Raw genomic sequence first — 13,755 nt, 5'->3', positions numbered from 1 at the left:
TTTTTTTTTTTTTTTTTTTTTTGAGACGGAGTCTCGCTGTGTTGCCCCAGCTGAAGTGTGGTGGCGCCATCTCGGCTCACTGCAAGCTCCGCCTCCTGGGTTCACACCATTCTCCTGCCTGAGCCTCCCTAGTAGCTGGGACTACAGGAGCCCGCCACCACGCCCGGCTAATTTTTTGTATTGTTAGTAGAGACGGGGTTTCACTGTGTTAGCCAGGATGGTCTCGATCTCCTGACCTCGTGATCCACCCACCTCGGCCTCCCAAAGTGCTGGGATTACAGGTGTGAGGAACCGCGCCCGGGCTTTTTTTTGTTGTTGTTCTTGAGACGGAGCCTTGGTCTGTCTCCCCGGCTGGAGTACAGTGGCTCAATCTCGGCTCACTGCAACCTTTGCCTCCCGAGTTCAAGCAATTGTCCTGCCTTAGCCTCCTGAGTAGCTGGGATTACAGGCGTGCACTACCACACCCAGCTAATTTTTCTGTATTTTTAGTAGAGAGGGTGGTTCACCATGTTGATCAGGCTGGTCTCGAACTCCTGACCTGATGATCTGTCCTCCTTGGCCTCCCAAAATGCTGGGATTACAGGCATGAGCCACGGCGCCCAGCCTACCATTTTATTTATAGTAACAAAAAGCCAGAAACTATTTAAGTACAGTCAGTAGGTGGTTAATTTTATGAATTATGAACTATTGTGAAACTGTTGAATTTAACATCTAACTTTTCATTTATTTACACATAAAGGTGTCATATCATTTAAAGCAAATGGGCTACAAAACAGCAAGCATTGTTGGCTCCATTTGTAGAAAAGAATGTACACTTGTTTATTTTGATGTATACGGTAAAATATCTGAAACGTAAAGTCTTTATTCATGAAAGATACTGTTTATACTTTGGTTCTTTTTTTTAAAATGAGAATATTTTATATTTGGAATAAAGCTATTTTCCTGTTGGAAAAAATTACATGCTTAATGTCATGTTTTAATACAGCATCTTTTTCGGTGCCTAATTGGTAATATATTCTCTTAAAGTGATACCTCTTATCAGTCATTTTAAAGGGTTCTTTCAAATGTAAGAGGATAATATCAGTACCAAATACAGTTTTCAATATATTTTTTTTTTTTTCGTGACAGAGTCTCGCTGTGTTGCCCAGACTGGAGTGCAGTGGCGTGGATCTCGTCTCACTGCAGCCTCTGCCTCCTGGGTTCAAGCGATTTTCCTGCCTCAGCCTCTTGAGTAGCTGGGACTACAGGCACGCGCCACCATGCCTGCTAATTGTTTGTTTTTTTTTTTTTTTGTATTTTTAGTAGAGGTGGAGTTTCACCATGTTGGCCAGGATGGTCTCAATCTTCTGACCTCGTGATCTGCCCACCTCTTCCTACCAAAGTTCTGGGATTACAGGCATAAGCCACCACACCTGACCTCAAAATCTTAATGTTGTCTCATTCATTTATTTTGTATAGTATCAGAATTTGGAAGAAAAGATTTTTGAAATCAACATCAGATTATCTGTGTGCCTTATTTAGTAATAGACCATTTACTGTGGGATATGAACTCTGTTTTAAACTGCTTTTAATTTCTCTCAGATATTTATTTCTGGTAAAAGTGAAAAACCAGGCCAGGCACAGTGGCTCACTCACGCCTGTAATCCCAGCACTTTGGGAGGCCGAGACAGGTGGATCATGAGGTCAGGAGTTCAAGACCAGCTTGGCCAAGATGGTGAAACCACATCTTTACTAAAAACACAAAAATCAGCTGGGCATGGTGGCGGGCTCCTGTAATCCCAGCTACTCGTGAAGCTGAGGCAGAGAATTGCTTGAACCCAGGAGGCGCAGGTTGCAGTGAGCCGAGATGGTGCCACTGCGCTCCTGCCTGGGCGATAGAGCAAGACTCTATTTTGGAAAAAAAAAAAGTGATAAACCAGGGTTGAACACATTCATTAGCCAATTAAGGAAGCTGAACATGTTTCTACTTTACTTTTAGACAGATTTTAAAAAATAACTTCCTATTGAAATATAACATACATAGAGAAAAATACCTATCGTAAAGGTAACAGCTCAGCGAATTTTCATGAACTCAGCCATATCAGACAACCAGCATTCAGTTTAAGAAATGTGTTCGCCAGGTGCGGTGGCTCAACTCTGTAATCCCGGCACTTTGGGAAGCTGCGGAAAAAATCACTTGAGCCTCGAGATTAGAGCCTCGAGGACTTCGAGATTAGCCTGGGCAACAAAGCAAGACCTCATTTCTACCAAAAAAAATAAATTAGCCAGGCATGGTGTGGTGGCTTGTGCTTGCAGTCCTAGACTTGGGAGGCTGAGGTGGGAGGATCACTTAAGCTTAGAAGTTGAAGGTTATTATCAGGTCACTGCACTCCACCCTGGACCACAGAGTGAGACTCTTTCTTAAAAAAAATAAAAAAGTAGTATGACATTGCTAGCACCCAGTAAGAACCCGTTGGACTTCTTTCTCATTACTGTCCTTACCAGGAGTAACAAGTTTTTTGACTTTTAATATCATAATAAATTTTTCCTCTTTGTGGTCTTTATATAAATGAAGTCAGAGTATGTACTTTGTTTTTCTGGATCTATTAATTCAGTGTTGTTCGTGAGGCTTTTTGTTTGTTTGTTTGCTTGCTTTTGAGGCATAGTTTCATTCTTGTTGCCCTGGCTGGAGTGCAGTGGCATGATATCAGCTCACAGCAACCTCCCCCTCCCGGGTTCAAGCGATTATCCTGCCTGAGCCTTCCAAGTAGCTGGGATTACAGGCATGTGCTACCATACCCTGCTAACTTCGTATTTTCAGTACAGACGTGGTTTCTCCCTGTTGGTCAGGCTGGTCTCAAAGTCCTGACTTCAGGTGATCTGCCCACATCAGCCTCCCAAAGTGCTGGGATTACAGGCATGAGCCACTGCACCCAGCCAGAGTTTTTTTTTTTTTAACTGCGTGTAATCATAGTTCACATTTTTAAGGATAACTTTTAAAATTGGAAGTGTCATTTTCAGGCATAAATCTGTTTAAAATTAAAACAATATTTGTTTTTAAAAGTAACTATAAAAGTAATGAATGGGAATTGTTTTTTGTTTCATTTTTAATTTTTGTGGATACATAATGTATTTGTGGGATACATGAGATGTTTTGATATAGGCATGCAGTGCGTAATAATCACATCATAGAGAATGAGGTATTCATCCCCTCAAGCATTTATGCTTTGTGTTGCACATGATCCAGTTATACTCTTTTAGTTATTTTAAAATGTACAATTAAATGATTATTGACTATAGTCACACTGTTGTGCTATCAATTATTAGTAGGTCTTATTTATTCATTCTTTCTATTTTTTATTTTTTTTTTATTTTCTGTACCCATTAACCTTCCCCACCTCCCTGGGATTCTTTAATATAACGCAAAGAAAGTGTGTGGGGTTTATTTAATTTCTTTTTTTTTTTTTTGAGACGGAGTCTTGCTCTGTCGCCCAGGCTGGAGTGCAGTGGCCGGGTCTCCACTCACTGCGAGCTCCACCTCCCGGGTTTACGCCATTCTCCTGCCTCAGCCTCCTGAGTAGCTGGGACTACAGGTGTCTGCCACCTTGCCCGGCTAGTTTTTTTGTATTTTTTAGTAGAGATGGGGTTTCACCATGTTAGCCAGGATAGTCTCGATCCCATGACCTTGTGATCTGCCCGTCTCAGCCTCCCAAAGTGCTGGGATTACAGGCTTGAGCCACTGTGCCCGGCCTGGTTTATTTAATTTCAAGTTAACATAAGTCTGAGTATATGAGACTATCAAAGCCAGTTTGCCCTTGGGCAAAATTACAAGGTCCAGTCCAAAAGAAGAGATAGTTCCCTTTATTCTGAGTCAGTCAAGTACTGGATGTATTGTGTTCATTTTTAGGTGCCACATGTAAACAGGGGTATTTACAAACTTAAACACTTGCATCAGAAAATGATCAGAAAGAAGTGAAACTTGAGTCAGGAAGTTAAATATTTTGGTTGAGTTCAAATGTCTGACAACCATTGGGAAGAAGAGGAATTAGATTTACTCTGATTTTTAGAAAGTGAGACTTGGACCAGTAAGTGAAAGTTGCAGAAAAATATATTTCACTTTACTCTTAGGAAGAACTTTTTTTTATTCAATAAACACATTTCATTATGGAAAATTTAATACAAAAACATAGTGACTAGTTCAAAGTGAAGATACTAGAGTTATATTCCTGTCACTAGGATCATCTTTTACATTTATTGTCTAATATTTGGAAACAGTCATTTCTGCAGGAGCCCTGGTTCATTTTAATGGGAAACGGTATTTAGAGACCACGGTCTTGAGGTGTTCATGGTTGCCGATGTTTGTAGGCATTTTATTGGATAGAGAGGTAGATAGATTTCATATATTTTTCATTCTATCTTATAGCCTTTTACTTCTTTGATTTTATAGCTGTATGTTTTTTTCTTCCAGCATTTTGGTTCCTAGTGATATTCACATGGTTACTTATTATATGTATGTATCTGTTAGTCATCTATCTATTTAAATTCAAAATTACTATACTCTGTGTATTACCAGTAATATGCTCACTGAGGGCAATTTACCACTTCCTTTTGCTGGGCAAGATGGCTTCTGCCTTTTGGCCCAACTACTCAGAAGGCTGAGGCCGGGGAGGATGGCTTAAGCCCAGAAGTTCACGGCTACAGTGAGCTATGACTGCGCTATTGCACTCCAGCCTGAGTGACAGAGCAAGACCCCATCTCTAAAAAAAAAAAAAAAAAAAAAACACGCAGAGAGAGTGGTAGAGGTTCTTTGGTTTTTGGTTTTGGTGTTTGTTTGTTTGTTTGTTTGTTTGTTTTTTGAGACGGAATCTCGCTCTTTTGCCCAGGCTGGAGTGCAGTGGTACTATCTTGGCTCACTGCAACCTCCCCCTCCCAGGTTCAAGTGATTCTCCTGCCTCAGCCTGCTGAGTAGCTGGGACTACAGGCATGAGCCCCTATGCCCAGCTAATTTTTGTATTTTTAGTAGAGACGGGGTTTCACCATGTTAGGCTGCTCTCAAACTCCTGACCTCAGGTGATCCACCTATTTTGGCCTCACAAAGTGCTGGGATTATAGGCATGAGCCACTGCACCTGGCATTTTGTTGTTTTGTTTTTGTTTTTTTTTTGAGACGGAGCTTTGCTTTGTCACCTAGGCTAAAGTGCAATGGCGCGATCTTGGCTCACTGCAACTTCCCCTTCCCAGGTTCAACGATTCTCATACCTTAGCCTCCCAAGTAGCTGGGATTACAGGTGCCCGCCACCACATCCAGCTAATATTTGTAGTTTTAGTAAAAATGGGATTTCACCATGTTGGCCAGGCTGGTCTCAAACTCCTGACCTCAGGTGATCTGCCCACCTCAGCCTCCCAAGTGGTGAGACTACAAGTGTGAGCCACTGCACCTGGCTGGGTTTTTTGCTTGTTTGTTTTTTGGGTAATGTTTTGAGATTTTAGGATGTAGATTCTCAATATTGTGTTTTATAGTAATTCAAAATAATTATTTTTCATATACTTATATAACTAATTTTCTATATATTGAATAGATGAATTTTTTGTTTGTTTTTGAGACAGAGTCTTGCTCTTTCGCCCAGGCTGGAGTGCAGTGGCGCAATCTCTGCTCACTGCAACCTCTGCCTCCCAGGTTCAAGCGATTCTCCTGCCTCAGCCTCTCGAGTAGCTAACAGGCACATGCCACCACCCCCGGCTAATTTTTGTATTTTTAGTAGAGGTGGGGTTTCACCATGTTAGCCAGGCTAGTCTTAAACTCCTGACCTCAGGTGATCTGCCCACCTCAGCCTCCCAAAGTGCTGGGATTACGGGCGTGAGCCACCACGCCCGGCCTGTTGTTTTTAATATTTAGAGATTTGGGATGTTCTCCTTTATTATACATAATTTTGTTTCATAACTATGTAAAACACTTCCAAACTAAAAACCATAAAGTTAGATGCATAGAGGTCTAGCTTCTATCCCTGTTTACTTTCCCATAAGTCACTATTTTCGCTAATCTTTGGTTCATTCCATTTTAAAATATAATCAATATGCATATACATATTCTTCATTCCCACTTTCTTATACACAAGGTATATTATATGTATAAGGCATAGCATATTATAACCATTGTTCTCAACCTTGTTTTTTTCCATTTAATAATATATCCTGGAAATCACTCCATAGCACTGTATTTGATATCTCCTCCTACTCCTCCTACTTTTGTTTTTGTTGACAGTTTCTCAGTATTCCATTGTACAGATGTACCTTAATTTATTCAGCCAGTTTCCTGTAGATAATTGTTTGCATTTTTTAGGGTTTTTAAAATATTAAAATAGTGGTACATTTTGGACCCTTGTGCAGACATTATATTTTTAAGAGTGTATCTTGGATAGACCCTCAAAGTAGGATTTCTGGGTTAAAGGATGTAGTTAAATGCATATGGAATTTTTCTAGTTTATAACTAGATTGTAGCATTTTCCATGCAGTACATTTTCATACATACTTGAATTTGGTTTTATGTTTTCTATGCTATTTCATTGGTTTGTCTTTTCATTTGTCACTTCTATACTGTTTCAATGATTGGGGCTTTAAAAAAATAATATTTGGTATGGTTATTCCCTGGCTTTTCTACATTTTAGGTTTTTCTAGCTATTCTTTCATATCTGTTTTCCCCATTGAACATTATAATCAGTTTTTCTGAATGCCAAAGAAATCTGTTGGTATTTTTATTGGGATTGCATTAATTTATAAATTTGCTTAGGGAAAATTATCTTTATGTCTTCCTATCCACAAACACAGTATAACTTTATATTTATTCAGTTCTTTCATGAGTATTGTATAGTTAGGAAGAACTCTTCAGTGGTTATCCAGAAGTAAAACAGACTATTGTGTGAAGTAGTGAATTTATTTCTAGAGTATATAGTGAGGATTCATGAATTAGACAGCAGTTTACAGTAAATGACTTAAATGTTGCTTCCCACTAAGATTTTATATAAAAACACATTCTGAAGAAAATATGAATGTTTAAATTGTCTTTCCTATTCCACATTAAGAGAGAACTCTACTGCTCACTCAAGACCATAATTGAGAATGAGTTATAAAAGAGTAGAAGTAGGTTAGGGATTGTCTTCTATAGGTTTAGAATCATTTAAGTCAATGAAGGAGGTAGGCAGTAAACTATTATTTTAGATGAAGACCATGAGATACTGTAGCTAAAAATAATTTTCTTTTCAAAAATGGTACCTTCATATGCTTCATTTATATTTACCCAGTCAAAAGTAAGATGAAAATAGACTATTGATTTGCCATTTTAAAAATGTCAAAAATATCAGGGATATTTCTAAAGACCCACTAATATGTAGTTTTATCGTGTTGAAAGTCAACAAAGATAATATACCATTATAGCCTCTCGTATAGCAGCAGATGAGCTAACATACTGTGCCATTGGTATAATATTAGTTTTTTTTAAAAGCCTCTGTTGCCTATTGTATATCTGATATGTGATCCATTAGTTTGTTGGATTGTTAAGCTAAGCTGAAGTGGTATAAGGTTTACTCCCTCTTTAACTTTTTTCTTGTTCAAATTTTAGGACCCTTCAAAATTGTACAAGAAAGCAGATGATGTTGCAGCCATTGAATGCCAGTCTGAAGAAGTCATCCATCTTCATTCACAGGGAGAAAACAATCCTTTGTCTAAGAAGCTATCTCCAGTACACTCAGAAATGGCAGATTATATTAACGCAACACCATCTACTCTTGTTGGTAGCCGGGATCCTGATTTAAAGGACAGAGCATTACTTAATGGAGGAACTAGTGTAACAGAAAAGTTGGCACAACTGATTGCTACCTGTCCTCCTTCCAAGTCTTCCAAGACAAAACCGAAGAAGTTAGGAACTGGCACTACAGCAGGATTGGTTAGCAAGGATTTGATCAGGAAAGCAGGTGTTGGCTCTGTAGCTGGAATAATACATAAGGACTTAATAAAAAAGCCAACTATCAGCACAGCAGTTGGATTGGTAACTAAAGATCCTGGGAAAAAGCCAGTGTTTAATGCAGCAGTAGGATTGGTCAATAAGGACTCTGTGAAAAAACTGGGAACTGGCACTACAGCGGTATTCATTAATAAAGACTTAGGCAAAAAGCCAGGAACTATCACTACAGTAGGATTGCTAAGCAAAGATTCAGGAAAGAAGCTAGGAATTGGTATTGTTCCAGGTTTAGTGAATAAAGAGTCTGGCAAGAAGTTAGGACTTGGCACTGTGGTTGGACTGGTTAATAAAGATTTGGGAAAGAAATTGGGTTCTACTGTTGGCTTAGTGGCCAAGGACTGTGCAAAGAAGATTGTAGCAAGTTCAGCAATGGGATTGGTTAATAAGGACATTGGAAAGAAACTAGTGAGTTGTCCTTTGGCAGGTCTGATCAGTAAAGATGCCATAAACCTTAAAGCCGAAGCACTGCTCCCCACTCAGGAACCACTTAAGGCTTCTTGTAGTACAAACATCAATAATCAGGACAGTCAGGAACTTTCTGAATCCCTGAAAGACAGTGCCACCAGCAAAACTTTTGAAAAGAATGTTATACGGCAGACTAAAGAAAGCATATTGGAAAAGTTCTCAGTACGAAAAGAAACCATTAATTTGGAGAAAGAAATGTTTAATGAAGGAACATCCATTCAGCAAGACAGTTTCTCATCCAATGAGAGGGGATCTTATGAAACCTCAAAGCATGAAAAGCAGCCTCCTGTATATTGCACTTCTCCGGACTTTCAAATGGGAGGTGCTTCTGATGTATCTACGGCTAAATCCCCTTTCAGTGCAGTAGGAGAAAGCAATCTCCCTTCCCCATCACCTACTGTATCTGTTAATCCTTTAACCAGAAGTCCCCCTGAAACTTCCTCACAGTTGGCTCCTAATCCATTACTGTTAAGTTCTACTACAGAACTAATTGAAGAAATTTCTGAATCTGTTGGAAAGAACCAGTTTACTTCTGAAAGTACCCACTTGAATGTTGGTCATAGGTCAGTGGGTCATAGCATTAGTATTGAATGTAAAGGGATTGATAAAGAGGTAAATGATTCAAAAACTACCCATATAGATATTCCAAGAATCAGCTCTTCCCTTGGAAAAAAGCCAAGTTTGACTTCTGAATCCAGCATTCATACTATTACTCCTTCAGTTGTTAACTTCACTAGTTTATTTAGTAATAAGCCTTTTTTAAAACTGGGTGCAGTATCTGCATCAGACAAACACTGCCAAGTTGCTGAAAGCCTAAGCACTAGTTTGCAGTCCAAACCATTAAAAAAAAGAAAAGGAAGAAAACCTCGGTGGACTAAAGTGGTGGCAAGAAGCACATGCCGGTCTCCAAAAGGGCTAGAGTTAGAAAGATCAGAGCTTTTTAAAAACGTTTCGTGTAGCTCACTATCAAATAGTAATTCTGAGCCAGCCAAGTTTATGAAAAACATTGGACCCCCTTCATTTGTAGATCATGACTTCCTTAAACGCCGATTGCCAAAGTTGAGCAAATCCACAGCTCCATCTCTTGCTCTCTTAGCTGATAGTGAAAAACCATCTCATAAGTCTTTTGCTACTCACAAACTATCCTCCAGTATGTGTGTCTCTAGTGACCTTTTGTCTGATATTTATAAGCCCAAAAGAGGAAGGCCTAAATCTAAGGAGATGCCTCAACTGGAAGGGCCACCTAAAAGGACTTTAAAAATCCCTGCTTCTAAAGTTTTTTCTTTACAGTCTAAAGAAGAACAAGAACCCCCAATTTTACAGCCAGAAATTGAAATCCCTTCCTTCAAACAAAGTCTGTCTGTATCTCCTTTTCCAAAAAAGAGAGGCAGGCCTAAGAGGCAAATGAGGTCACCAGTCAAGATGAAGCCACCTGTACTGTCAGTGGCTCCATTTGTTGCCACTGAAAGTCCAAGCAAGCTAGAATCTGAAAGTGACAACCATAGAAGTAGCAGTGATTTCTTTGAGAGCGAGGATCAACTTCAGGATCCAGATGACCTAGATGACAGTCATAGGCCAAGTGTCTGTAGTATGAGTGACCTTGAGATGGAACCAGATAAAAAAATTACCAAGAGAAACAATGGACAGTTAATGAAAACAATTATCCGCAAAATAAATAAAATGAAGACTTTAAAGAGAAAGAAACTGTTGAATCAGATTCTTTCAAGTTCTGTAGAATCAAGTAATAAAGGGAAAGTGCAATCCAAACTCCATAATACGGTATCAAGTCTTGCTGCCACATTTGGCTCTAAATTGGGCCAACAGATAAATGTCAGCAAGAAAGGAACCATTTATATAGGAAAGAGAAGAGGTCGCAAACCAAAAACTGTCTTAAATGGTATTCTTTCTGGTAGTCCTACTAGCCTTGCTGTTCTTGAGCAAACAGCTCAGCAGGCAACTGGGTCAGCATTAGGACAGATTCTTCCCCCATTACTGCCTTCATCTGCTAGTAGTTCTGAGATTCTTCCATCACCTATTTGCTCTCAGTCTTCTGGCACTAGTGGAGGTCAGAGCCCTGTAAGTAGTGATGCAGGTTTTGTTGAACCCAGTTCAGTGCCATATTTACATTTACACTCCAGACAGGGCAGTATGATTCAGACTCTTGCAATGAAGAAGGCCTCAAAGGGGAGGAGGCGGTTATCTCCTCCTACTTTGTTGCCAAATTCTCCTTCGCACTTGAGTGAACTCACATCTCTGAAAGAAGCTACTCCTTCCCCAATTAGTGAGTCTCATAGTGATGAGACCATTCCCAGTGATAGTGGAATTGGAACAGATAATAACAGCACATCAGACAGGGCAGAGAAATTTTGTGGGCAAAAAAAGAGGAGGCATTCTTTTGAGCATGTTTCTCTGATTCCCCCTGAAACCTCTACAGTGCTAAGCAGTCTTAAAGAAAAACATAAACACAAATGTAAGCGCAGAAATCATGATTACCTCAGCTATGACAAGATGAAAAGGCAGAAACGAAAACGGAAAAAGAAATATCCCCAGCTTCGAAATAGACAGGATCCAGACTTTATTGCAGAGCTGGAGGAACTTATAAGTCGCCTAAGTGAAATTCGGATCACCCATCGAAGTCATCATTTTATCCCCCGAGATCTTCTGCCAACTATCTTTCGAATCAACTTTAATAGTTTCTATACACATCCTTCTTTCCCGCTAGACCCTTTGCACTACATTCGAAAACCTGACTTAAAAAAGAAAAGAGGGAGACCCCCTAAGATGAGGGAGGCAATGGCTGAAATGCCTTTTATGCACAGCCTTAGTTTTCCTCTTTCTAGTACTGGATTCTATCCATCTTATGGTATGCCTTATTCTCCTTCACCCCTTACAGCTGCTCCCATAGGACTAGGTTACTATGGAAGGTATCCTCCCACTCTTTATCCACCTCCTCCATCACCTTCTTTCACCACGCCACTTCCACCTCCTTCCTATATGCACGCTGGTCATTTACTTCTCAATCCCGCCAAATACCATAAGAAAAAGCATAAGCTACTTCGACAGGAGGCCTTTCTTACAACCAGCAGGACTCCCCTCCTTTCAATGAGTACCTACCCCAGTGTTCCTCCTGAGATGGCCTATGGTTGGATGGTTGAGCACAAACACAGGCACCGTCACAAACACAGAGAACACCGTTCTTCTGAACAACCCCAGGTTTCTATGGACACTGGCGCTTCCCGATCTGTCCTGGAGTCTTTAAAGCGCTATAGATTTGGAAAGGATACTGTTGGAGAGCGATATAAGCATAAGGAAAAGCACCGTTGTCACATGTCCTGCCCTCATCTCTCTCCTTCAAAAAGCTTAATAAACAGAGAGGAACAGTGGGTCCACCGAGAGCCTTCAGAATCTAGTCCATTGGCTTTGGGATTGCAGACACCTTTACAGATTGACTGTTCAGAAAGTTCTCCAAGTTTATCCCTTGGAGGATTCACTCCCAACTCTGAGCCAGCCAGCAGTGATGAACATACAAACCTTTTCACAAGTGCAATAGGCAGCTGCAGAGTTTCCAACCCTAACTCCAGTGGCCGGAAGAAATTAACTGACAGCCCTGGACTCTTTTCTGCACAGGACACTTCACTAAATCGGTCTCACAGAAAGGAGTCACTGCCTTCTAACGAAAGGGCAGTACAGACTTCGGCAGGTAAGAGGGTTATTTTGTTACCTGTTATTTGTTAGAGAAATAGGTTATTTTCCACAGGTGCCTGATAAATGTAGATGAACTTTTAATATATATGTCTTTTTTTGTTTTTTATAAGTGTATTTTGAAATCTCAGTACTCATTTTCCTTAGATTTGAGAAGATAAGGAATATCTAAATTATTTTTTTGTTTTAGGAAGAGGTATTATTGTCAAAAAGGAAAAAAAGAAAAATATAACTTTTGGAAACCAGGAAAAATGATTCATCTTTTTTATGTAGACAGGCTATTACACAAGTTTTATACAGACAAATGGCTCATAGATCTGTTAGTAGTATGCAGGATTTTCCATCACCCCTGCCCTCCCCCCATCCCAAGAGATAAAAGGTAATGCTGGAAGGATTTTTAATGTGTATTAATCCAGTAGTTATAAATGCATCTTTGTTACCGGAAGAATATATTGTTAGTACTATGTGTCTCATAATAAAAATTCAAACATTGGACATTTTCAGCATTGTAAAATTTAACTGAATATTCAGACACACTTCATTTTGCAGATACCTTTTGATGTCTTCATAAAAGCTGCTTCAATTAGAAAAAAGAAAAATCTAGATAATGCATTTGTACATCTAGAAAGAATTGTACATCTTTTTCTGTCTTAATTATACACCTTTAAAGAATCGAGAAGATAGAAAACAAAGAGTAAACATTTGCCATTTGAATAAAAGATTAGAAGTTCTTTGTGAGAGATCTTAAGCCTAAGAGTTTGTAAAATTACTCTAGGAAGTCCATAAACCTTCTGATGTTGTAAGTAAAATTATGGGTATATATGTTTGTGTATCTTTTTTAGTGGTAATCTAGAAAAATAACCGATTTTCCAAATTCTCTAAATCTCAGTATATTCTCTAAACCTCCTATATAATGGGATTTGTAGGGGTATTATGAAAAGTAATCACATAGTAAGCATGCGAATGTTAGTTACTATTATTATTTCCCTAAAAGATTTAAAACTTGTACATTAGGCTGGGTGCGGTGGCTCACACCTATAATCCCAGTGCTTTGGGAGGCCAAGGCAGGTGGATCATGAGGTCAGGAGATCAAGACCATCCTGGTTAACATGATGAAACCCATCCCTACTTAAAGTACAAAAAAAATTAGCCAAGAGTGGTGGCGGGTGCCTGTAGTCCCAGCTAGTCGAGAGGCTGAGGCAGGAGAATGGCGTGAACCCGGGAGGTGGAGCTTGGAGTGAGCCGAGATAGCACCACTGCACTTCAGCCTGGGTGACAGAGCGAGACTCCGTCTTAAAAAAATAAAAAATAAAAAAACTTGTGCGTTAGGGAAAAGATAAACCCCTCAAATACAAAGATTTTTTGTGCCTGATTTTCATTATTCATGAACTTTTAAAAAATTAAAAGTGGAGAATCTGAGTGTTCCTTAGTTTTAACAATGTTTATTTATTTTTTTAATTTATTTTGAGACAGAGTCTCGCTCTGTTGCCCAGGCCTGAGTGCAATGGTACAACCTTGGCTCACTGCAACCTCCGCCTTCCGGGTTCAAGAGATTCTCCTGCCTCAGCCTCCCGAGTAGCTGGAACTACAAGTGCA

The 13,755-nt window shown here is 39.6% G+C and overlaps 1 protein-coding gene across 14 annotated transcripts in view; it reads left to right on the top strand.

Moving 5' to 3' along the window:
• Positions 1-13,755, top strand: part of ASH1L (ASH1 like histone lysine methyltransferase) — a 231,662-nt gene that overhangs the window by 76,923 nt on the left and 140,984 nt on the right. For all 14 annotated transcript variants that reach the window (XM_017947692.2, XM_031658272.1, XM_031658333.1 and 11 more), the window contains one exon: positions 7,594-12,157. In XM_017947692.2, coding sequence (XP_017803181.1) covers positions 7,594-12,157 — 4,564 coding nt within the window. The remainder of the gene's footprint in view (positions 1-7,593; positions 12,158-13,755) is intronic.

The sequence above is a fragment of the Papio anubis genome, chromosome 1 (assembly GCF_008728515.1).
Source record: "Papio anubis isolate 15944 chromosome 1, Panubis1.0, whole genome shotgun sequence".
In the NCBI taxonomy this organism is placed as follows: domain Eukaryota; kingdom Metazoa; phylum Chordata; class Mammalia; order Primates; family Cercopithecidae; genus Papio; species Papio anubis.
Note: the sequence above shows the minus strand (reverse complement) of the source record. Positions and strands in the feature narration are given on the sequence as shown.